This window comes from Diceros bicornis, chromosome X (assembly GCF_020826845.1).
Source record: "Diceros bicornis minor isolate mBicDic1 chromosome X, mDicBic1.mat.cur, whole genome shotgun sequence".
Classification (NCBI taxonomy): Eukaryota; Metazoa; Chordata; class Mammalia; order Perissodactyla; family Rhinocerotidae; genus Diceros; species Diceros bicornis.
In genome coordinates, this window is record NC_080781.1 from 137,127,410 (window position 1) to 137,150,933 (window position 23,524).

The 23,524-nt window shown below is 51.4% G+C and overlaps 2 protein-coding genes across 2 annotated transcripts; both read left to right on the forward strand.

Annotated features, from left to right (window-relative positions):
• Nucleotides 1–8,848: 8,848 nt before the first annotated feature.
• On the forward strand, nucleotides 8,849–11,013 carry LOC131400403 (paraneoplastic antigen Ma6E-like). Its single transcript, XM_058535136.1, is given in 4 exon segments — nucleotides 8,849–8,991; nucleotides 9,508–10,165; nucleotides 10,676–10,856; nucleotides 10,901–11,013. Coding segments are annotated over 4 exon segments (1,095 nt in total).
• A 6,304-nt stretch (nucleotides 11,014–17,317) lies between these two features.
• On the forward strand, nucleotides 17,318–21,500 carry LOC131400404 (paraneoplastic antigen Ma6E-like). Its single transcript, XM_058535137.1, has 5 exons — nucleotides 17,318–17,408; nucleotides 17,884–18,474; nucleotides 18,637–18,924; nucleotides 19,483–19,626; nucleotides 20,053–21,500. Exons 2-5 carry the CDS (start codon nucleotides 17,955–17,957, stop codon nucleotides 21,498–21,500), a joined length of 2,400 nt encoding a protein of 799 aa, XP_058391120.1. The 5' UTR covers nucleotides 17,318–17,408; nucleotides 17,884–17,954.
• Nucleotides 21,501–23,524: the final 2,024 nt, after the last annotated feature.

Genomic DNA, 23,524 nt, shown 5'->3' on the forward strand with positions numbered 1-23,524 from the left:
ATAGGTCAAATGAGATTATCAAGTTTGATGAACAAAAAGAAAAAAGAATGCAGAAAAATGAACAGAGCCTTAGACACCTGTAGGATGCTGTCTCAGTCAGTCCAGGCTGCTAGAACAGAATACCATAGATTTAGTGGCTTAAACCACAGGTATTTCTCACAGTTACAGAGGCTGGGGAGTCTGAGGTCAGGGTACCAGCATGGTCAGGTTCTGGTGAGGACTCTCTTCCTGGTTTGCAAATGGCCATCTTCTGGCTGTGACCTCACATGGCAAAGAGAGAGACAGAGACAGAGAGAAAGAAAGAGAGAGATCGTCTCTCTCATGTCTATTCTTATAAGGGCACCAATTCCATTCATGAGGCTGCACCTTCATAATCTAATTACCTCCCAAAGGGCCTACCTCCCAGTACCAACATATATGAATTTTGAGAGGACACAAACGTTCAGTCCATAGCAAATGCCATCAAGCATACTAACATATGCATAGTGGGAGTCCCCAAAGAAGATGAAAGAAAGAGGCAGAAAGAATATTCAAAGGAATAATGGCTGAAAACTTCCCAAATATGATGAAAAATAATAATCTACACATGGAAGAAACTCAATGAATTCCAAGTAGAATAAACTAAGTCCACACTGAGATATATAATCAAACTGTCAAATTCCAAAGACAAAGAGAGAATTTTGAATGCAGCAAGAGAGCAGGGACTCATCATATTCAAGGGATCTTCAATAAGATTAACAGATATTTTCTCATCAGAATCAATGAAGGGAAGAAGGCAGCGAGATAACATATTCAAAGTGCTGAAAGAAAAACACTGCCAACCAAGAGTTCTATAACTAGCAAAGTATTGCCTTGAAAATGAAGGAGAAATTAAGCCATTTTTAGATAAACAAGAACTAAGAGAGTACATCACTAGTAAACCTGCCTGACAAGAAGCAGTAAAGGCATTCTTTTTATTCCTTCAGGTTGAGATGAAAGGAAATAGAGAGTAACTCAAATCCACACAAAGAAATAAAGAGCACCAGTAAAGGTAACTGTATAGGTAAGTATAAGAGAATATAAGTGTATTTTATGGTTGTAATGCCCTTTTAAAAATGACATCTGATTTAAAAGACAACTGCATAAAGCAATAATTATAAATCTATGTTGATGGGCACACATATATAACATGCAATTTGTGACAATAACAACATAAAGGAGGGGGTAAAGGAGCTTGATAGGAACAAAGTTTTTGTATACTATTGAAATTAAGTTGGTTTTAATCCAAACTAGATTGTTATAAATTAAGATGTTAATGGCAATTCCCAGGGCAACCAAAAAGAAAATAACTCAAAAATATATAGTAAAAGAAGCAACAGAGGAATTAAAATAATACATTAGAAAATATCTACTTAACATAAAAGAAGGTAGTAATGATGGAATTAAAAAAGAAAAAAGAGGGGCCAGCCCAGTGGCCTAGAGGTAAAGTTCACATGCTCCGCTTAGGTGGCCCAGGGTTCGCGGGTTCAAATCCCAGGCGTGGACTGACACACTGCTCATCAAGCCATGCTGTGGCAGCATCCCACATACAAAATAGAGGAAGATGGGCACAGATATTAGCTCAGGACTGATCTTCCTCACCAAAAAGAGGAAGATGTTAGCTCAGGGCCAGTCTTCCTCAGAAAAAAAAAAAAGACATAAGACATTTAGAAAACAAACAGCAAAATGACAGAGGTAAATCTTACCTTATCAGCAATGACATTAAACACAAATGGATTAAAGTCTCCAATTAAAATGCAGAGATTGGCAGAATGGATTAAAAAACACATGATCCAACTATATGCAGTATATAAGAGAATCACTTTAGAAACAAAGACAAAAATCGGTTGAAAGTAAAATGATGGAAAAACATATGCCATGCAAACTAACCAAAATGGGAGCTATAATGGCTATAGTAATATTAGACAAAATAGCCTTTAAGACAATAATTGTTACCAGAGACAAAAAGGACATTTTACAATGCTAAAAGGGTAAATCCATCAAGAAGATATCATAATTATAAACATATATGCACCTAACAACAGAGCCTCAAAACACATGAAGCAAAAATTGACAGAACTGAAGCAAGAAAGGAATAATTCCCAAAAATATAGATGGAGACTTCAATACTTCACTTTCAATAATGGATAGAAAAAATAGACAGAAGATCAGCAAGGAAGTAGAAGACTTGAACAACATTATAAATCAACTAGATCTAATAGACATCTATAAAACACTCCACCCAACAAGAGCAGAATACACATTCTTCTCAAATGCACATGGAAAATTCTCTAGGATAGGCCATATGTTTGGTCATAAAACATATCTCAATACATTTAAAAGTATTGTAATCATACAAAGTATGCACTTTGACCACAATGGAATGAAATTAGAAATCAATAACAGAAGGAAAAGTGGAAAATTCACGAATATGTGCAAATTAAACAACACACTCCTAGGGCCAGCCTGGTGGCGCAGCGGTTAAGCGCACACATTACGCTGTGGTGGCCCAGGGTTCGCCGGTTCAGATCCCGGGCGTGCACCGATGCACCGCTTGTCAAGCCATGCTGTGGCTGCGTCCCATATAAAGTGGAGGGAGATAGGCACGGGTGTTAGCACAGGTCCAGTCTTCCTCAGAAAAAAGAGGAGGATTGGTGACAGATGTTAGCTCAGGGCTACTCTTCCTCAGAAAAAATAAAATAAAATAAAATACAGCCCCTATGAGTAGCCATATCTCTAGAAAATGGAGTTCTCAATATTTTTTTTTAAAAAATACACAGTCCTACATAACAAATGGGTCAAAGAAGAAATCATGGAGAAATTACAAAATTCTGTGAGTTGAATGAAAATGGAAACACAACATATCAAAACTTATGTGATGCAGCAAAGCAGTGATCAGAGGGAAATTATAGCTCTAAACACATGCATTAAAAATGAAGAAAGATTTCAAATAATAACCTGATCTTCCACCCAAGAAACTATAAAAAGAAGAGAAAACTAAACCCAAATATACCAGACAGAAGGAAATAATAAAAATTAGAGGGGAAAAAAATAAAATAGAGAGGAGAAAACCAATGAAGAAAATCAAAAAAACCTCAAGTTGTTTCTTTGAAAAAATCAACAATATTGACACCCTTTAGTGAGACTGACCAAGAAAAAATAAAGAAGTCTCAAATTACTAATATCAGGAATGGAAGAGGGGACATTACTACTGACCTTGCAGAAATAAAAAGGAGTACAGGGAATATGTGAACAATTGTATTTCAACAAATTAGACAAACTAGATGAAATTGACAAACTCCTAGAAAGACACAAACTACCGAAACTGTTTCAAGAAGAAATAAAAAATATGAATAGAATTATAACAAATAAAAAGACTAATCAAAAAACTTCCCCCAAAAATAAAGCCCAGAACCAGATGGCCTCGCTGGTGAATTCTAACAACACTTTAAGAAGAATTAAAATGACAACCTTCTCAAACTCTTCCAAAAAATAGAAGAGGAGAGAATACTTCCTAACTCATTTTATGAGACCACTACTACCCTGATACCAAAACTGGACAAAGACATCTGAATTAAAAAAAAAAACTACAGGCCAATGCCTCTCATAAATATAGATGAAAGTATCCTCAATAAAATACTAACAAACTGAATCAGCAGAATATGAAAAGGATAATACATGACCAACCGTGATTTATCCCAGGAATGCAAGGTTGGTTCAACATACAAAAATCAATCAATGTAATACACCATATAAATAGAAAAAAGGCAAAAAAAAAAAAACCCTCATGATCATCTTAATAGATGCAGAAAAATCATTCGACAAAATCCAATATTACATCATGATAAAAACTGTAATAAAACTAGAAGTGGAAGGCAACTTCCTCAACCTGATATGGCGCATCTAGGGAAAACCTACAGCTTACTTCATACTTAATGGTGAAAAACTGAAAGCTTTTTCCATAATATTATGAATAAGACAAGGATGTTTGCTCTCACCACTCTAGTCAACATTGCTCTGGAGGTTCTAGCCAGGGAAATTAGCCACAAGAACGAAATAAAAGGCATTCATATTGGAAAGGAAGAAATAAAACTATCTCTACTTGCAGATGACATAATCTTATATGATCAAATTGATCAACAGATTCAATGCATTCCCTATAAAAATCCCTATGGTCTTTTTTTTTTCAGAAATGGAGAAGCGAATTCTAAAATTTATATGGAATTGCAAGTGGCCTCTTATAGCTCAAACAATCTTGAAAAATAAAAGAACAAAGTTAGAGAACTCAACACTTTCTGATTTCTAAACTTAATACAAATCTGTAATAATCAAGACTGTGTGGTACTGGCATAAGGGTAGGCATGCAGATCAATGGAATAGAATTTAGCACCCATAAATAAACCCATCTACGGTCACTTGATTTTTGACAATGGCACCAAGACCTTCTATGAGGAAAGAATAGTCATTTCAACAAATAGTGCTGAGACAGCTGGATATCCACATGTAAAATAATGAATTTGGACTCCTATTTCACACCCTATACAAAAAATAACTCAAAATATATCAAATATCTAAATGTAAGAGCTAAAACTATAAAACAGAAGAAAAAAATAGGTATAAATCTTTGTGACCTTGAATTAGGCAATGGTTTCTTAGATATTACAGCAAAAGCACAAGCAACCAAGGAAAAAATATAGATTAATTGGACTTAAAATTTTAAACTTTTGTGCATCAAAGGGCACAATCAAGAACGAGGAGGAAAATGTCCAATTCCTCTGTCCTCCAGGCAGGGCACTGTATGTGTTGATGGCAGCAGCCAATGGGGTACAATGGCAGATATTCTTTGGGCAGCCTGAAGCCTGGAGGAACAGCTCTACGTTGATCAGCCCAGGAGGAGCTTCATTTTTGCCAAGGGTCTCAGCAGGGGCAAGACCAGCAGCCCAATGAGCTGCCTTCTCACACACCCTGGAGAGAGAGCCACAGGGCATTTCCTCTTGGGGGCTGGTGCAGTGAAGCCCTAGCTCTCAGGAGCGTATATTTTTTATTTGCCACGTGTAATCTGTGAACATCCATATCACTATATTGAGTTCCTACCATCTACTTACTTGTTATCATATCATTATCCACTGTGTCCCCTATTTCTATTAGTTGCTTCTGTTACTTTTTCCCATATGCCATCTCAAAGCATCCCATGTAAGCTGTGATGGCACCCTAGAAAATTCCTCCAAATGATCCTAGGATAGGACACAAAATGTTTTTGTGAACATAAATATCTCCAGTGTTGCAGGTCTATCATCATGTGGTATCTCCAGGAAAGACTGATATATATTGTGAACAATTAGGATAATAAATACGGATACAAAATTCTTTTTTGCTTTAGGACAAAGTAGTCATTTGTTATTGAACACACAAGTTTCCCAAATCTGGCTTCACAATGTCCCATTGTTCCAGCACTCTACATAAAAACTTGAGAAGATTATTTAAAATATGAAGGGTGGAGTGGGAAAAAGAAGACTTTTACCACTCAAATAGGTGATAAGCTAATATGAATGTCAGAAAAATATCCAGAGGACCAGGTCTACACAATTTTTTCCATTGACAAATCTTGTGCATAATTATGTCTAGTTCTTACTAGCATAGCCAGGGAGCAAAAGCAAGCCCCTATTACCAATATCCTTAGTTCTACAGAAATGGACCTCAGGGAAATTATAAATCCATTAAGGTCACCTTTCCTCTTGTGTTAAAAAGTCACATGCACTGGATACCCCTACTACTTTAAGCAGTTCTAGTGTTAAAAGAGATATTTAAAATGTCTCAAGAGCAAGAAGTACCTTCTTCATGGGCCTGGAGTAGGTTTGTTCTGGCTTCTGGTTAGGATGTAGGTCATGACAGACCACTGATCCCACTCTAGCAACTACAAAAAATCAGATGGTCAAAAACAGCCACATATTTTTAAAGGACATTTGAGAGTTTTGGATGCAATGACATCTAAAGTAACTAAATTCCAGAGAGAAACAAGCACATGCCAGTGGCCATTGTCCTTCCTGGCAAGAACAGGCTTAGAAGTGAGAAGATTGGGCTAGCCATGGGTTTAAAAAATTGGTGGGATAAGGATCTGGTAATGACTGTGTGGCCTGGATAGACGGATTGAAACCTGTAGAAGCACCAAATGCATAGCTAGTTCTCCCAATATGGATTCTCCCAATAGGTTTTTTTTTCTGAGTACATAGTGAGAGAAGTAATAAGGCAGATTAAACTCTCTGCCCTAGAGAGAGAGGAGAAAGAAAGTGAGAGAGCAAGAGCACTGTAGTCTTCTGGCGTTTAGATGCTAGAGTCTTGTTTGACTCTAGCAAGTCGAGGAAGCAGCTTGTAATACACATAGGACAGATCTCACCTTGGAGGCATTTGGAACCAGATACTAACTAAACTGATACTAACTAAAACTGCACGCAAGCCATGACCCAGCTCAAATCTGGACTGAAGTTATATCCCTCAGGGAAATTATAGTGCCTGACAGAGGAAAGGGTGTCCCCTCTTTTGGGGAAAATATGTACTTCAATCCCTATGGCTCTTTTTAACATTATGCCTGGCATACAATTAAAAAAAATCCAAAATATGTGAAGTAATAGGAAAATGTGACCCATGATCAATAGCAATTGGCACCCTGTCACTTCTCTCTTATTCTGTTTTCCAAAGCAAGTCACCAGACCAGCCTAAATTCCAGAGGTGGGGAAATAAACTCTACCCAGTGATGGGGGTAATTCTGAAGTCATTGCAAAGGGTGTTGATACAGGGAGTGGTGGAGAATTTGGGACATTTTAAAAATCAATCTACTACAAGAGTTCATGAGCAAATCCTTCACCTACATTTTACACGGACCATCAGATGTATTCTTTCTCTGCTTCTCCTGCCGCCACTGTTCATGTCTGTGCTTAGGGAAGCTAGGTGAGGGCAGCTCCTCACCACTGCCACTGTAAGTGGTGCATGTGTAGCAGTGCTCAAGGATACGCTAAGGATCTACTCTTGGGAAAGCTCCAAAGCTGCTGGCCAGATGGGCACCCAGTCCTAGACATGGTAGAGATTGACTGAGTTCCTCAGAAGCCTCTCTTGACTAAAGCCTGTAGAAGTAGAGAGTTACATGCTGTCACCTCAGTCAATCCTTGTGTTCCGCAGCAAAACAGTTCCAATGTTTCCTTTCATGTCCCAATTTTCCTCAAGGTTCATGCTTGGTACCACTGAGCTGGCTGCAACAATGAGCCTCCAATACCCACACCACTGCTGGCCTTGCCACATCTTTCTATTCCTGTGCCCTTGTGGCCATTACTGAAGGCTTACTGTGTGCCCAGTGGAAGGTAAATGTCCATGACTACCCTGCAAGAAGAGTGTTCTTATTGCTCATTTACAGATAAGGGACAGAGATGTTCAGCGATTTGTGCAGTGCCACCCAGCTGCTAGGTGAATCTAGCTTTGCCTGATTCCAAAGCCCACACTCTTTGCAATGTGATGATTTCCTAAGTGGAGAGGGCTGGCTTTGCAGCATAAGGCGCTATGATGAGGCTCCTGAGTTGGGAATAGCCAGCCTGTGTCTGTTGTTGAGACTCCTGGCATGATGAGGTGAGCTGTAAACACAGAGTGACACTAGGAACACTAGCACTCTACTGTCCACTGACTCCTATCTTCTAGCCCCACCATCAACCATCAGTTTTCTCTCTGCTAGCTTAGCCTCCTTACCTTCCCACACCCCCACTAGGCCATTTTGTTGCTGGAGGGCCAACAGATGTGCCTATTGCTTCTGGAGGCTCCAAGCCTTGCCACATCAAGCCCTTAACAGGCAGGTCCCGTTGCTATGGCAACATTGACACCTCCTCACAAGCTCTCCTGGTCCAGCCATTTGCCCTGCACTGAGACACCCCAACCTTTCTCCCTCATCTACCTTGGGCTTCTGGGAACCCCACGTGGCCTTAGGACAGAGGGCGTGGGAGACCCCTGTGCGGTGCAGCCCTGGGCTGAGCAGCTGAGGTGCGTTCTTCTGAATCTTGGGCTCCAGGGCCTTGAAGCGGCATCCAGAGTCGGCTCCACAGCCCGCAGGTGGCGTTTCCCCACGTGGCAGCGCCCACAGAGTCGGAGAAAGTGAGCAGGTGACCAGAGGCTTAGCTCGGTCAGGACCCCAGGATCACAGCAGGTGCCCTGGGTAGTGGCCCGATCACTACCCTGGCAGACAGTGGGGGCGGGAGGGGGGTCCCAGTCGGGTGCTGTCGGGGAGGGGAGGTGGGACTCCCTGCTGCAGGGGTCTGGGGAGGGGAGGGGTCCTGGCTGCGAGCGAGGAGGCTGGCTCCAGCTGCAGACCCGCAGGTGCTAGTGGAAGGGGCAGGGGCTCCCGACTCAGTGGGGCACAAGAGGGGATGTCCAGGTTGCCGGGGTCAGAGTAGGGAGCTGCGGCGCTCTAGGTCTGGTGCTAGGAAAGAGAGGATGGGAGAGCTCCCAGCTGCGGGAGTCTGGGGAGAGGAGGGCTCTGGGCTGCCGGGATGCGGATGACGGTGGGAGAGGCTCCGGCTGCTATGGCCAGAACAGGGGCATCCACAAAGGCAAAAAGGAGTTGCCTCCCTGCAGAGGAGAGGGGTGCAGTGAGGAGCTCTTGCTGCAGCAGTGGGGGGTGGGAGGAGGCGAAGTGGCGGGAGCAGAGCTCCAAGCAGCGGCCAAGGGGGGCGGTGGGGTGGGCTGTCTGGAACCAACGTCCCCCTCCGCTTGGCACTCACAGGCCACCAAGGAAGAGATGGCGACTGTCTGTGCACCCCTGTCCAATCGCGCTCCCTCCACCCAGGTCCCAGCGATGGCGCTGGTGATGCTGCAGGACTGGTGAAGCTGGAAAGGCTTGAATGCACAGCACTCCCTGCTCATCCTGGCCATCCCGGACGACTGCAAGGACCAGGAGTTCCAGGAGGCCGTGCGGGATGGCCTGTGGCCCCTGGGCAGGTACCGAATGCTGGGCAAGGTCTTCAGAAAGGAGCTGGGGATCAGCGTGGCCCTGATCCAGTTTGCTGAGTATTTAAATCGAAGTTTGGTCCCCCAACAAATACCAAGCAAGAGAGGTGCCTGGACTGTGATCTTCCTGGCCCAGGCCTCTGATTCTGAGTCACAAGATAGACCCAATTTCCCTGCACAGCCCCAGAGGCAAGCAGTGCCTGGCAGGGCAGGCGACGCAGCAGCTAGAGGTAAGGCGGGATGTGTAGGTGAGGCGGGATCTGCAGGTACGGCAAATTCCCCAGGTGAGGCAAAAGCTGAAGATGTGGCAGAAGCTCCAGGTGAGGAGGTGGCTGCAGGTGTGTCTGGACCTATGGGTGTGGCAGGAGCCCCACAGGAGGCAAGAGCTGCAGGTGAGGAAGGAGCTGAGGATGGGGCAGGAGCTTCAGGTGAGGAAGAAGCCTGGACCTAGCAACGGCGGGATTCCTTGCAGCCTCTGCTCAACAGCATGGCCTACCAGGAACTGAGACCCTTTTCTGGGTCAGAAGAGCCACGCTGTGGAAGAGAGTCTTTTGAGAGCTGGCTGGACCATGCCAATGACATGCTGTACCTGTGGCGCCACATATCGGAACGGGAGAGGAGGAGGAGGCTGGTGGAGAGCTTGGGTGGCCCCGCGCTGGATATCATGTGCGGCCTCCTGGATGAAAATCCCGACATCCCTGCACAGGACTGCCTGGCCGTGCTGGTGCAAGCGTTTGGTAACAAGGACGCCCGGATGACGGCACGGCTGAAGTTCCTGACTTGTGCCCAGAGGCCCCAGGAGACTCTCTTTGCCTACGTGATGCGCCTGGAGGGCCTGCTGCAGGCGGCCATGGTGAAGGGGGCCATCTAGGCCGCCATTGCAGACCAGCTGCGCGCCAGGCAGGTGATGATGTGGGCCCGCCCCAATGAGACGCTCCAGAACAAGCTGAGGAGGATGCATCTGGAGAGGAGACCACCTGGCTTCCTGGGGATGCTGCAGCTCATTCGGGAGACTGAGGCGTGGGAGGCCGCCCCAGGTATAAGTGAGCAGTTCCAAGTGGAAGAAGGGGCCCATGTGGACACTGGAGACCTAGCCGCCTCCCAGGCTGCCCCGGCCCATGAATATGGTGCCGAGGTCTCCCCAGCCAGTGAAGATGCTGCCCGGGCTGCCCCAGCCAGAGAAGGTGCTGCCCAGGCTGCCCCAGCACGTGAAGATGCTGCCCGGGCTGTCCCACTCAATGAATGTGCTGCCCAGGCTGACCTAGCCAGTGAAGATGCTGCCCAGGGTGCCTCAGCCCACAAAGATGCTACCCAGAATGCCCCAGCCACTGAAGACAATGCCCAGGCTGCCCCAGCCAGTGAAGATGCTGCCCAGGCGGACCCAGTGAACGAGGTCATCAACAAGGGTACCCCTGCCGCTGTACAGGAACCCAAGGCCTCCACGGGTAATGAAGATACTGCCCGGTCTGCCACAGCCTGCAAAGGTGCTGCCCGGGCTGCCCCAGCCAATGAGGTCATCACCGAGGGCACCCCTGCCGCTGCAGAAGAATCCAAGGCCTCCCCAGGTAATGAAGATACCGCCGAGGCTGCCCTTTCCAAGGAAGACACCGCCGAGACTGTCCCGGCCAATGAAGAGGCCGATGAGGCAGTTCCTGGAACAGTCGACCCTAGAGAGGCTGCTTCTGACACCCGTGATGCTGCCAGGGCAGCCCCTGCCCGTGAGGAGAACAGCAAGCCCTCCCCTGCCATTCAGGAAGATGAAAATGCTCTTGCCCATGCGGGCCTAGGTCAGACAGGACACTCAGAGGCCCCCGAGGGACCCACCCCGGCCCAGATGGGCAGTGCTTCTGGGGTGGGCCCAGAGGTCCTGGTTGTGAGCCAGAGGGCGTTGCCCTGGCAGGAGACCAGGAGGCCAAGGAGCCCCCTGAGGAGGGGCTCAAGCCCATCCAGGAGGAGCCGGGAAAAAAGCACGGGGCTGGGGAGATGAGCCCCCCCAAGTCCTCCTTGGGCTAATAGGCTCAGAAGGCCCAGGGCCCTCTCTCCTCTTGGGCAGCAGAGCCCTGGAGGCAGGGGGAGGCCAGGCCAGGGCAGCCACCACACCCCACATGGGGAGCAGGGCCAAGGGAGTAGCCCGCTCAGCCCAAACCAAGCTCATGGGCCCCCACAATCCACAAGGGTCCCTGACCACCACTATCAGCCCTTCCAAGTGAGCGAGATGACCATGTGTGACCCCAAATGGGGAGGGGAGAGGTGTCCCCCCATGGCAGGACCACTCCCAGCCCCAGCCCCAGCCCCAACCCCTGCCAACTCCGGCAGCCAACCTGGGAGATCCCCTGAGTGGCAGCCCTAGCCTAGGTGAGGGACGCCTGAAAACGGCTGCCACCTGCACTGGCCTGGGTGACGTTAGGTATCATCTCAAGGTTGCCAGCCACCTGAGCCTCCCGAGAGCGGGACACCTATTCACCGACCCCTGGGACAGGCTGCTCCCTGTTCTGGGAACCCTACTTTTCTCTCTATAGGCCCCGTAGTGGCCCACATGGCCTGGAGTGAGAGGACATTGCCAGCATCCAGCATCCTGGCAAGAGGGTGATCGTGCTGCCCCCAGGAAGGGAGACTATGGCAGGAGGGCTGCAGCATGGGGGGCAGCTGAGGCACCTCATTTGGGACCCCAGGAGGAGGGTTGGGGCCCAAAGACCTACGGGCTGTAGTGGTCATTAGAACTTCCTCTCTGTTTTGTCATTCCCTTCTCTTTAATGGTTTCAGTAAATGGTTCTCTTTAATAAATTTCATTGAATGTTTCAGCTGAGCGTCACCTTTGCTGTGGGCAATTGAGGGAAGGGTCTGTTGGGAGTCGAGTGGGGAGGCCATAAGAGGATTCCTGCTCAGCACCCATGGGAGACGTCTCCAGTGAGAGGCTAGCGTAGGCACTTTGGCAGACTAGGACATGATGAGGGCTTTTCTTCCATTTAATAGGTGAATTATAAAGTTTTGGGGTTCTGTTGGTTCTCATCTTGGGATGGTCCTGTCCCATTGGTCTTTTGAAAATGGGTGGGAGTGATCTTGGTTTTCTCCTTAACTGTGGGGAAGGCACCACTGGCATCCAGTGCCCAGGATTCAGGACTGCTAAATGTGGAAGATGCATGGAGTGGGGCCATGCAACAAAGAACTGTCATGCCCAAGAGGCCTCTAGTATCCTTCATGAGAAAGCCAGTATTGGACTGATAGGGTTTTTGAAAAAATCTGAAATGTATTTTAATTTGAGGTATCTTGAAATGTGAAAATATCACCATGGAACAACAATGACAACACTTACTGAGCAACTGTAAATCTCTAGACACTTGTGGGGTTTCTGGGAGAATGGGCACAAAGATATCCATGCCACCTCCACCTGCAGACTTGCTCTCAAGCAAAAGAAAAAGACCAGGCTAGTGAGATGCACGATGAAGGAGGACCCACAAGAGCTGGGGGAGGGGGAGGAGGTGGTGCTCTATGAAGGGGTAGTGTTGAGGGATGAGGGGAGTCGAGTTTCATGCTAAGGGCAGGGGGAAGGTGTTGGACCTTTTAGGCGGGCCCGGCGGACTCTGCTCATTCCTTCTGTCCTGGGAAGCTGCCACTCTATGAGGCTGAACCCACCTCCAACAAGAAGACCAGAAAATGCCAGGTGTGCGCTCTCCAAGCTTCCCTCACAACTAGGGTGTGGGCAGATGACCTACCCCACCATTCAGATGCACCTGCTGCCAACTGAATCTGGGGCCAGAGCTGGGAAGAAGCAGGGGCCACACAGATTCCACTTGGGTGGGCGGGTGGCAGCAGGGGCCGTGAGCTCTGCTTTCCGAGGAGCTGTGGCAGCCATGGTTCTCACGGCAGCACTTGCGTCCCACACTGTTGTTCCAAACCACGGTGTTTGTGCCCAGTCGTGGGAGGGAGCCACAGGGGTGCCTTCACCAGTCCAGCACAGTGGTGCGATTCAGACCCTTGTCCCTCTCTGCAAAGCCTCCAAGCCTGGCTCTCCAGCCCTTCCCAAATGCCCGTGAGACACCCGCCATCCTTCACTAATTCCCTTCCTGCTTCCATCGGCCAGTCTGCTGCTGTGTGCAACTAGGAACCGTGACGGGCTAGGTTTCTGCAGTGGCTGTCTGATCTCCCACTGCATTAAGTGCTCCTGGCCTGGGGCTCAGGGATGCCACGTGCTCTTGCAACTTGGCAGCTCTTTACACAGTCCTATTCTGGCTCCTGTTACTCCATCCTTCCTTTAACATTGGTGTTTGTTAAGAGTTATGAATATTCAGAAGCTTCATATTACTTGGAAGATAGATCAATAGAAATAATCCATTCTGAGAAACTGAGAGGAAAAACCTTTAAAAAAAAGTAAAGAAGAAGAAGAACAGAGCCTCAGTGAGCTGTGTGACAATACAGAAAGGTCCGAGACATGTGTATCCGGGATCCCAGGAGAAAAGAGAGAATGGGGAAGAAAAACTACTTCAAGAAATAATGACTGACATTTTCAAAATTGGGAGCTAGACGTAATTTACAGATTCAAGAAGTTCTGTGAAGCCCAAGGAGGGTAAATACAAAGAAAAGCCACATGTAGGGGCAGTGTAGTCAAACGACTGAACAAAGTATAAAGAGAAAATCTTGCAGGCAGTCCGAGTTAGACAAAGCACTACATCTAGCAGAACATTGACAAGAATAGTCACTGAATTCTCATCAGAAAGAATGGAAACCAGAAGACAGGGGAAGGGCATTTTAAAGTGCTGAACGACAACAATAAGTGAAAACAACTTTCAACCCAGAACTCTCTGTCTCTAACCAGGGAAAAGATCCTTCAAGAATGAAGGGGAGAGAAGGACCTTTTGAGATTTGTGAAAGCTAAGAGAATTCATCAACAGACCTACGCTAAAAGAAATGCCAAAGCAGGTCTTTCAATCAGAAGAAACATGATAGTAGAGGGAAGCCTTGATCTTTGCGTGGAGACGAAGAACCACAGAAATGGTAAATGTGTGGGTAAATATTCAAGAATACTTATTTGCTCTTAATTTTCTTACAGTACACATGACTATTTTCTAAAATAAAAATTTTAATAGCGTGTTGTAGGTTTTGTAACATCTGTAGGCGTAATACATATGGCGACTACAGCATAAAGGATGGGGTAGATGGGGAATGAATCTGTATGGTGGAAAGGTTCTTACACTTATGTGAAGTGGTACAATATTAACCACAAGTGGACAGTGAAAAGTTAAGGAAATATAATCTCTCGAGCAATCACTACAAACCAATTCAAAGTGATAATTGCCTAAAAAGGCATTAATAAGTTAAAATGGAATTTAAAACGTTTTTGATTATCTCAGGCAGGAAAAGGGGAACACAGGAAGAAAAAGAGATGGACAGACAGTGCTATACTCTGAATGTCTGTGTGCTCCCCCAAATTCACACATTACGTGGTACCCCACAATGTGATGGTATTAGGAGGTGGAGCCTTTGAGGTGATCAGTTCATGGGGGTGGAGCCCTCAGGAATGGGATTAGTGACCTTATAAAAGAGACCCTGGAGAGCTAGCTCCCTGGCCCACTTCTGCCGTGTGAGGACATGGTGAGAAGATGTCTGTCTCTGAACTAGGAAGCAGGCTCTCGCCAGACACAGAATCCACCAGTACCTTGATTTTGGACTCCTCGGCCTCCAGAACTGTGAGAAATAAATGTTTGCTGTTTATGAAATACCACCCAGTCTATGGAGTTTTTTTTTTTTTTATAGTAGCCTGAACAGACTAAGACAGATGGTAAAAGGGTAGACCTAAATCCAGCCATAATCCAAAATCACACTTGATGTTAATGGGTTAAATACTCCAATTAAAAGGCAGAGATTGTCAGAATGAAGAAAAGAGCAAGGCTTTTGCTGTCTACAGGAGCTGCAATTGAAAAATAAAGACTCAGATGAGTTGATAGTAAGAGGATGCAAAATGGTATACCATAGAAAGAGCAAGCATAAGGAAGTAGGAACCACTGTATTACTAGTGGACAAAGTAGAGTTCAAGACAAAGGCTATTACCCGAGAATCAAGGGAAGAATGATGTAAGGGTCAATGAATCAGGAACCCCCAGATTTCATAAATGTGTTTGTGTCCACTGACAGAGCTTTAAATTATATGAAATAACATTTGACAGGATAAAGGGAGAAACAGACATTTCCACAACTCTAGCTGGAGATTTTAACACTCCTGCCTCAGCAACTGGTACAACTAGATGAGAAATCAGTAAAAATATAGACATCTTTACGACATGACCAGCCACAACAGAAAACAAACTATAAAGAAAACTTGCCCAATTTGCCACAACGGGTGCTCCACGTGCAAGGTTACTCTTGCAAGTCCATTGCCTTGTTGGTAGGCTGTTTCATTGGTGGCACGTCCACAAGCCGCGCTTTTTGCTTCCGGACGCTCCAAGCCTTGCGATGACGCCGTGAAGCCTTTACCACTCAGCGCCCTCCCCTCCGGCTCTTCCGAGCCAATCATCTGCCCTGCACATCTGCCCTGCACAGAGCCGCCTAGAACTTTCTGTCCGCTCTGCCTGGCGGGGGCTTCTGGGAGAAGCGGGAAGCTCACGTGGCCTCGGCACAGAGCGCCTGGGAGCCGTGCCCCACAGTCCCTGGCTGTGCGGCTGAGGCGAGGTCTTCAGCCCCTTCTGAGTGGGACCGCGGAACTGTCCACCGAGTCGGCGAAAGTGAGCAGACGGGCAGGGCTTTGCTGGGCCTGGACTCGGGGGTCGCCTGGAGTCCTGGGTCGGGGCCCCTGAGCGCCCGGGCAGGGGGTGGAAGTGGGCGGCTGGGCTCCCGGCTGCGGGTGTGGGGGCTGCGGGAGTGGAAGGCTCCCAGCTGCGGGGGGCAGGGGGGCTCCCTGGTGAGGGGAGAGCTGAGGGGAGGGCTAACTCTGGGGGTGTGAGTGAGGGGGCGCGAGCGGAGGGCGCCCGGCCAAAGGGAGGGCTGAGGGCAGGGTTCCCCGGTGTGGGGGCTGAGGGGAGGCCGGGTGGGGGGGCGCTGTGGTGTGCGGAGGCCGGAGGGTGGGGCTAGTGGCTCAGCGTGTGTGGGGGGCGTGGGAGGGGCGGGCTCCCCGGTGCTGGAGGCCGGAGGGGAGGGCGCCCAGCTGGGGAGAGGGCTCCTGCCTGAGGAGGGGGCAATGGGAGGAGGACTCCCGGGTGCGGGTGGCGGGAGGGGAGCGACCCGCTGTGCGTGTGAGAGGGGGTGGGCAGGGCGGACGCCGCTGGCTGCTCAGGGCAGGAAGGGGGGCTCCGCTCCCTCGCCGCCCCGGGGTGTGGGGAGGTGAGAGGGCGGGCTACCAGCTCTGCATCTGGGGGCCGCGGGAGGGGAGAGCTCCCGGCTGTGGGCGCTAGGGGGAGGACTCCAGAGCGTGGGCAGGCCGGAGGGGCCGCCACCGACCGTCTAAGCCGGTGCGGGCACGCGCGCTGATGGAGGGGCTACCGCGGAGTGCACCTGGCTTCTGGGGTCACGGGGAAGGGTGACTGGCTGCAGGTGTGGAGGCCGGGGGAGGGGATGGCTCCCCGGTGTGGGGAGGCCAGAGAGGAAGGCTAAAGTCCAAGCACGTGGGGGCGCCCTGCTTCCAGGGGCTGGAGCAGAGTGCTCCCAGCTGAGCGGGGTCGCAGTATGGGAGGGCACTCGGCAGGGCGGGGGAGGATGGCACCCGGGTGCGGGGCGGGGGGTGGGCTGGAAGGTAGGGCCGCCGGCTGAGGGTGTGGGGGGTGCGGGAGAGGAGCAGCCTGGCTGCGTGGGGTGCAGATGATGGTTTGGGGGGCGCTGGGGCAGCTGTGATCTGCAGGAGGTGTCACCCTGGCCAGTGGAGTGGGGGAGGGTTCGGGGAGGGGCTCTGGCGCCCTGCACGTGGCATCTGAGAGGTTCCAGGTGGCCTCTGTGGAGGGTGGCCTAGGGATCGCAGATGTGGCTGGGCAGGGCCTTGGCCTCCACGGAAGCTATAGCTTCTCTCCAAGGCTGCTCTGTACCGTCAGCGGGATACACCATACTTCAGGCCTTAAGAAGGTTTCCATCCATTTAAAAGGATTGCACTTTTACAGAATCAGTTCTCTGATCACAGGGGAATTTTATTTGATGTTAATAACGATAACTCATCTCTAAATATTTGGAAACCCATAGATCAAAGAAGAAATCACAAAGGAACTTAGAAAAGATTTCAAAGTGCATAATAAAAAAGTACAACTTCCCCAAAGTAGTGGGAGGCAGCTCAAGAAGCGATCGGAGGAAAACGTGCTGCTCTACATGCTCACCTTAGGAAAGGAGAAGGAGGTGAAATCAGTGCCCTGATGGCTCATTGAAGGAAGCTAGAAAGAGAAGAGCAGAGGGAACCCAAAGTGGCCCACTGAAGAGACGACAGCGCCCAGAGAGGAGGTCAGTGAGAGACAGCGGGGCAGAGGGACAGAGACAGCTCTCCCCAGGCTCCTCTTACCCAGCACAGAACTAGGGATGGAGCCCCGGCAAGAGCGATGCACAAGACAGGGATGACACGAATCACCTGGGTCGTGTTGGGAGGGAACGAGGGCTGTCACTGCAGATCAGACGGACATCCAGAAGAGAGGGAGGGAATATCATGGGAAAATTTGTGCCCCAAATTGGAAAAGGTGACAAATTCCTTGGGGAACCAGACGACTTCCCTAAAACTGCTGCTAGAAAAATAAAAAATACTACTAGCCCTATATCTTGTGAATAAATGTAATTTATTATCACAAAAGCTTCCTAAAGTCAAACAGAGCAAACAGGGAGAGGAGGTGCTGCAGGCCACGCTGTGAGGGGCACGAGGCTCTGGCTGGGGCTGTGGGGTGCGTTGTGTGGCACAAACACGCCTCTCTCCCCGTTGCACCCACAGGCCGAGGCCCACACTGCGACAGTCTGTGTACTCCCGTCCAGTCGCTTCTCCCCACCCGCAGGACCTCAGCAATGGCAATGGCAATGGCACTGGCGATCCTGCGGGACTGGTGCAAGTGGAGAGGCATGAACGCACAGCGCTCCCTGCTCATCCTGGGCATCCCGGACGACTGCGAGGACCAGGAATTCCAGGAGGCCGTGCAGGCTGCCCTGTGGCCCCTGGGCAGGTACCGAGTGCTGGGCCAGGTCTTCAGAAAGGAGCTGGGGACCAGCGTGGCCCTGGTGGAGTTTGCTGAGTATTTAAATCGAAGTTTGATCCCCCAACAAATACCGGGCAAGGGGGGACCCTGGGATGTGGTCTTCCTGCCCCAGGCCCCTGATTCTGAGTCACAAGATAGACTCAATGTCCCTGCACAGCCCCAGAGGCAAGCAGTGCCTGGCAGGGCAGGTGACGCAGCAGCTGCAGATGTGGCAGGAGCTCCAGGTGAGGAAGGAGCTGCCGGTGAGGAAGGAGCTCCATGTGAGGCAGGATCTGCAGGTGAGACAGGATGTGAAGGTGAGGAGGGAGCTGCAGGTGAGGAGGGGGATGCTGGTGAGGAAGGCTCTGAAGGTGAGGGAGGATGTGAAGGTGAGGGAGGATGTGAAGGTGAGGGAGGATGTGAAGGTGAGGCAGGATGTGAAGGTGAGGAGCGAGCTGCAGGTGAGGGAGGATGTGAAGGTGAGGGAGGATGTGAAGGTGAGGAAGGATGTGAAGGTGAGGCAGGATCTGCAGGTGAGACAGGATGTGAAGGTGAGGAAGGAACTGCAGATGAGGAGGGAGCGGCAGGTGAGGAGGGAGCCCCACGTGAGGCAGGAGCCCCAGGTGAGGAAGGAGCCCCAGGTGAGGTGGGAGCCTCACGTGAGGCAGGAGGCGCCGGTGAGGAGAGAGCTCCAGGTGAGGAGGGAGCCCCAGGTGAGGTGGGAGCCTCCGGTGAGGAGGGAGCTACAGGTGAGGTAGGAGCCGCAGGTGAGGAAGAAGGTGCAGGTGAGGAGGGAGCTGCAGGTGAGGAGGAAGTTGCTGATGTGGCAAGAGCTGCAGGTGAGGAAGAAGCCACAGGTGATGAGAGAGCTGCAGATGATGAGAGAGCTGCAGGTGATGAGAGAGCTGCAGGTGAGGCAGTAGCCACAGCTGAGGCTGGAGCTGCAGGTGAGGAGGGAGCTACAGTTGAGGCTGGAGATGCAGGTGAACAGGGAGCTGCAGGTGAGGAAGAGGCTGCAGATACAGCAGGAGCTGCAGGTATGTCAAAATCCCAAGGTGAGGCAGAAGCTGAAGATGTGGCAGGAACTCCAGCTGCTGCAGGAGCCGCAGGTGAGGAAGAAGGTGCAGGTGAGGAGGGAGCTGCAGGTGAGGAGGAAGTTGCTGATGTGGCAAGAGCTGCAGGTGAGGAAGAACCCGCAGGTGATGAGAGAGCTGCAGGTGAGGAGGGAGCTGCAGGTGAGGAGGAAGTTGCTGATGTGGCAAGAGCTGCAGGTGAGGAAGAAGCCGCAGGTGATGAGAGAGCAGCAGGTGATGAGAGAGCTGCAGGTGATGAGAGAGCTGCAGATGATGAGAGAGCTGCAGGTGAGGCAGGAGCAACAGCTGAGGCTGGAGCTGCAGGTGAGGAGGGAGCTACAGTTGAGGCTGGAGCTGCAGGTGAACAGGGAGCTGCAGGTGAGGAAGAGGCTGCAGATACAGCAGGAGCTGCAGGTATGTCAAAATCCCGAGGTGAGGCAGAAGCTGAAGATGTGGCAGGAACTCCAGGTGCGGCAGGAGCCGCAGGTGAGGAAGAAGGTGCAGGTGAGGAGGGAGCTTCAGGTGAGGAGGAAGTTGCTGATGTGGCAAGAGCTGCAGGTGAGGAAGAAGCTGTAGGTGAGGAGGGAGCTGCAGGTGAGGAGGGAGCTGCAGGTGAGGAGGGAGCTTCAGGTGAAGAAGAAGCCGAGGGGGAGGTAGGAGCCCCAGGGGAGGCAGGAGCCCCGGCGGAGGCAGGAGCTGAATATGAAGCAGGAGCATCAGATGAAGAGGGAGCAGCAGGTGACACAGGAATTGCAGGTGTGGCAGGATCTGTGACTGTGGCAGGAGCTGCAGGTGAGGCAGAGGCTCCAGGTGAGGAAGAGGCTGCAGGTGTGGCAAGAGCCATGGATGAGGCAGGAGGCTGGACCCAGCAATGGCGGGAGACCTTGCAGCCTCTGCTCGACAGCATGGCCTACCAGGAACTGAGACCCTTTTCTGGGTCGGAAGAGCCACGCTGTGGAGAAGATTCTTTTGAGAGCTGGCTGGACCATACCAACGACATGCTGTACCTGTGGCGCCACATATCGGAACCGGAGAGGAGGAGGAGGCTGGTGGAGAGCTTGGGTGGCCCCGCGCTGGATTTCATGTGCAGCCTCCTGGAAGAAAATCCCGACATCCCTGCACAGGACTGCCTGGCCGCACTGGTGCAAGCATTTGGTAACAAGGACGCCCGGATGACCGCACGGCTGAAGTTCCTGACTTGTGCCCAGAGGCCCCAGGAGACTCTCTTTAACTACGTGATGCGCCTGGAGGGCCTGCTGCAGGCGGCCATGGTGAAGGGGGCCATCCAGGCCACCATCGCAGACCAGCTGCGTGCCAGGCAGGTGCTGATGCGGGCCCGCCCCAACGAGACGCTCCAGAACAAGCTGAGGAGGATGCGCCTGGAGAGGAGACCGCCTGGCTTCCTGGGGATGCTGCAGCTCATTCGGGAGACTGAGGCATGGGAGGCCGCCCCAGGTATAAGTGAGCAGTTCCAAGTGGAAGAAGGGGCCCATGTGGACATTGGAGACCTAGTCGTCTCCCAGGCTGCACCAGCCTGTGAATATGTTGCCGCGGTCTCCTCAGCCAGTGAAGATGCTGTCCGGGCTTCCCCGGCCCGCGAAGGTGCTGCCCGGGCTGCCCCACCCAGTCAAGGTGCTGCCTGGGCCACCCGCGAAGATGCTGGCCAGGCTGCCCCAGTCAGTGAAGGTGCTGCCGAGGTCTCCCCAGGCCGGGAAGATTCTGCCCAGGGTGCCCCAGCCACTGAAGATGCTGTCCAGGGTGCCCTAGCCAGTGAAGATGCTGCCCAGCGTGGCTCAGCCAACGAGGTCATCACCGAGTGCACCCCTGCCACTGCAGAAGAAGCCAAGGCCTCCTCAGGTAACAAAGATACCGCCGAAGCTGCCCTTTCCAAGGAAGACACTGCAGAGGCCGTCCCGGCCAATGAAGAGGCCGATGAGGCATTTCCTGGTACAGTCCACCCTGGACAGGCTGCTTCTGACACCCGTGATGCTGCCAAGGCAGCCCCTGACCGTGAGGAGACCACCAAGGCCTCCCCTGCCATTCAGGATGATGAAAATGCTCCCGCCCCTGCCAGCCTAGGTCAGGTGGGACCCTCAGAGGCCCCCAGGGGCCCCAACCCGGCCCAGATGGGCTGTGCTTCTGGGGCAGGCCCAGGAGGTCCTGGCATTGAGCCAGAGGGCATTGCCCCGGCAGGAGACCAGGAGACCGAGGAGGCCCCCGAGGAGGAGTTCAAGCCCATCCAGGAGGAGCCAGGAAACAAGGATGGGGCTGGGGAGATGAGCCCCCCCAAGTCCTCCTTGGGCTAATAGGCTCAGAAGGCCCAGGGCCCTCTCTCCTCTTGGGCAGCAGAGCCCTGGAGGCAGGGGGAGGCCAGGCCAGGGCAGCCACGTAACCCCACATGGGGAGCGGGGCCAAGGAGGGGCCCGCTCAGCCCAAACCCAGCTCCTGGGCCCCCACAATCCCCAAGGGTCCCTGACCACCACTATCAGCCTTCCAAGTGAGCGAGATGACCATGTGTGACCCCAAATGGGGAGGGGAGAGGTGTCTCCCCATGGCAGGACCACACCCAGGCCCAGCCCCAGCCCCAAACCCTGCTGACTAGGGAAGCCAGCCTGGTGGCTCCCCTGAGCGGTGGGTTTGGGCTAGTTCAGGGACACATGAAGACGTCTGCCACCTGCACTGGCCTGGCAGATGTTAGGGATCATCTCAAGAGTGCCAGCCACCTGGGCCTCCTGAGAGGGGGACCCATATTCACTTACACCTGGGGCAGGCTGCTCCCTGTTCTGTGAAGCCCACTTGTGTCTCTGCAGGCCCTATGGTGACCCATATGTCAAGTAATAACCTCTCATCCCACACACACACACGCCATCATTTCTGTGCAGCACTGTGAGGCATGCGTGAAACCTGGCTGGCTGTCCTGGCCTATGGGGATAGCTCCCTCTCGGCCCCAGCATGTGCTGTGAGCTTCAGTACCAGCCAAAGCCCTGCTCGCTCTCGGCCGGTGCCATGAGCTCAACTCTGCTTTCTCGGTGTAGATTTAGGCCAACTGCTGCCTGTTCTTGTGGAGACGTGTGTGTGCTTATCTGAGCAGTTCCCCCACCACCCCACCCCAGAGACCCCCGAGCCCAGGCCCAGGAGATGCCGAGAAGGACTGACAGAGGAGAGCGTGGCCGGCGCTCACCTCATGACCTCGGGAAGGAAAAACTGGAGAAGGGATACTGAGGGGGGCTGCAGGAGGCTCCACTGGGACTGTGCTCTGATGTGCCAACCTGTTCTTGTGGCTCAGTTTCCCGGGCTTGGTGGAGTGTCTGCTGCTCTGTTTTCCAGCGTCCTGTGACTGTCCTGTGTGGGCCATTGGGCAGGGCCCGGCCCCAGCATGTCAGCCAGAGGGGGAGGGGGATGCCCTGGAGTGAGAGGACGTTGCCAGCATCCATTGTTCTGGCAAGAGGCTGATTGTGGGGCCCCCAGGAAGGGAGGCTATGGGGGGCAGCTGATGCACCTGTTAGGCACTCTGGGATGGGGGGGACCTGGGACCTGTGGGCTGTAGTGGCTGTTACAGGTTTCTCTTTGTGTTGTCATTCCCTTCTCTTCAATGGTTTCAGTAAATGGTTCTCTTTAATAAATTTCATTGACTGTTTCATCTAAGTGTCACCTCTGTTCTGCACAATTGAGGTGCGTGTCTGCTGGGGGTGGGAGTGGGGGGGCTACAGTGACCTGGTACCCCATGTTGGCATTAGGGTAATGTGGCAGCAGGGTCCTAGAGGGACGGTGGCATGTCTTAATTGCAAAAAGTGGTCAGTTCCCAGTCCAGGGAACACTGGCTTATGTACCCAGGAAAGGAACTGAGCTGAGTAGGCTGGATGGTACCCATCAGTAGGACGCTGGTGGGTGCAGGCAATGGCTCGTTGGGTCTCCAGGGCATACCTTGTATGCCCCAGAAATAAGTGGGTAAGAGACTGAAAGGATAAGAAGGGACAGCAGGCAGGATCGAGTCCTGGGCTGACGCTCCGGCATAGGTATCTTTTTAATAGCTCCCCAGTTTATTGTGATGCCTGTTCAGTGTCCGGAACTATTGTCGTAGATCTTTCACGATCTCCGTGGGGAGCCAGGAGACTCTGGATTGGGAAGAAAGAGAGGTAGGACAGATCCCACTTGTGTTCCAGGGATCTGGGCAGCGGGCGCAGAACATGTGCGCGTGCGCCCCCGACTCGCGCGCACCTCGCCGCGTTTGCGCCTAGTCGGGTGTGAGACCGGCCTGTATGCGCCTGCGTGTGCGTACCCCGGGCTCGTGCGCACTTGCGTCCGGTGTGTGTGCGCCTGCGCGCGCCGC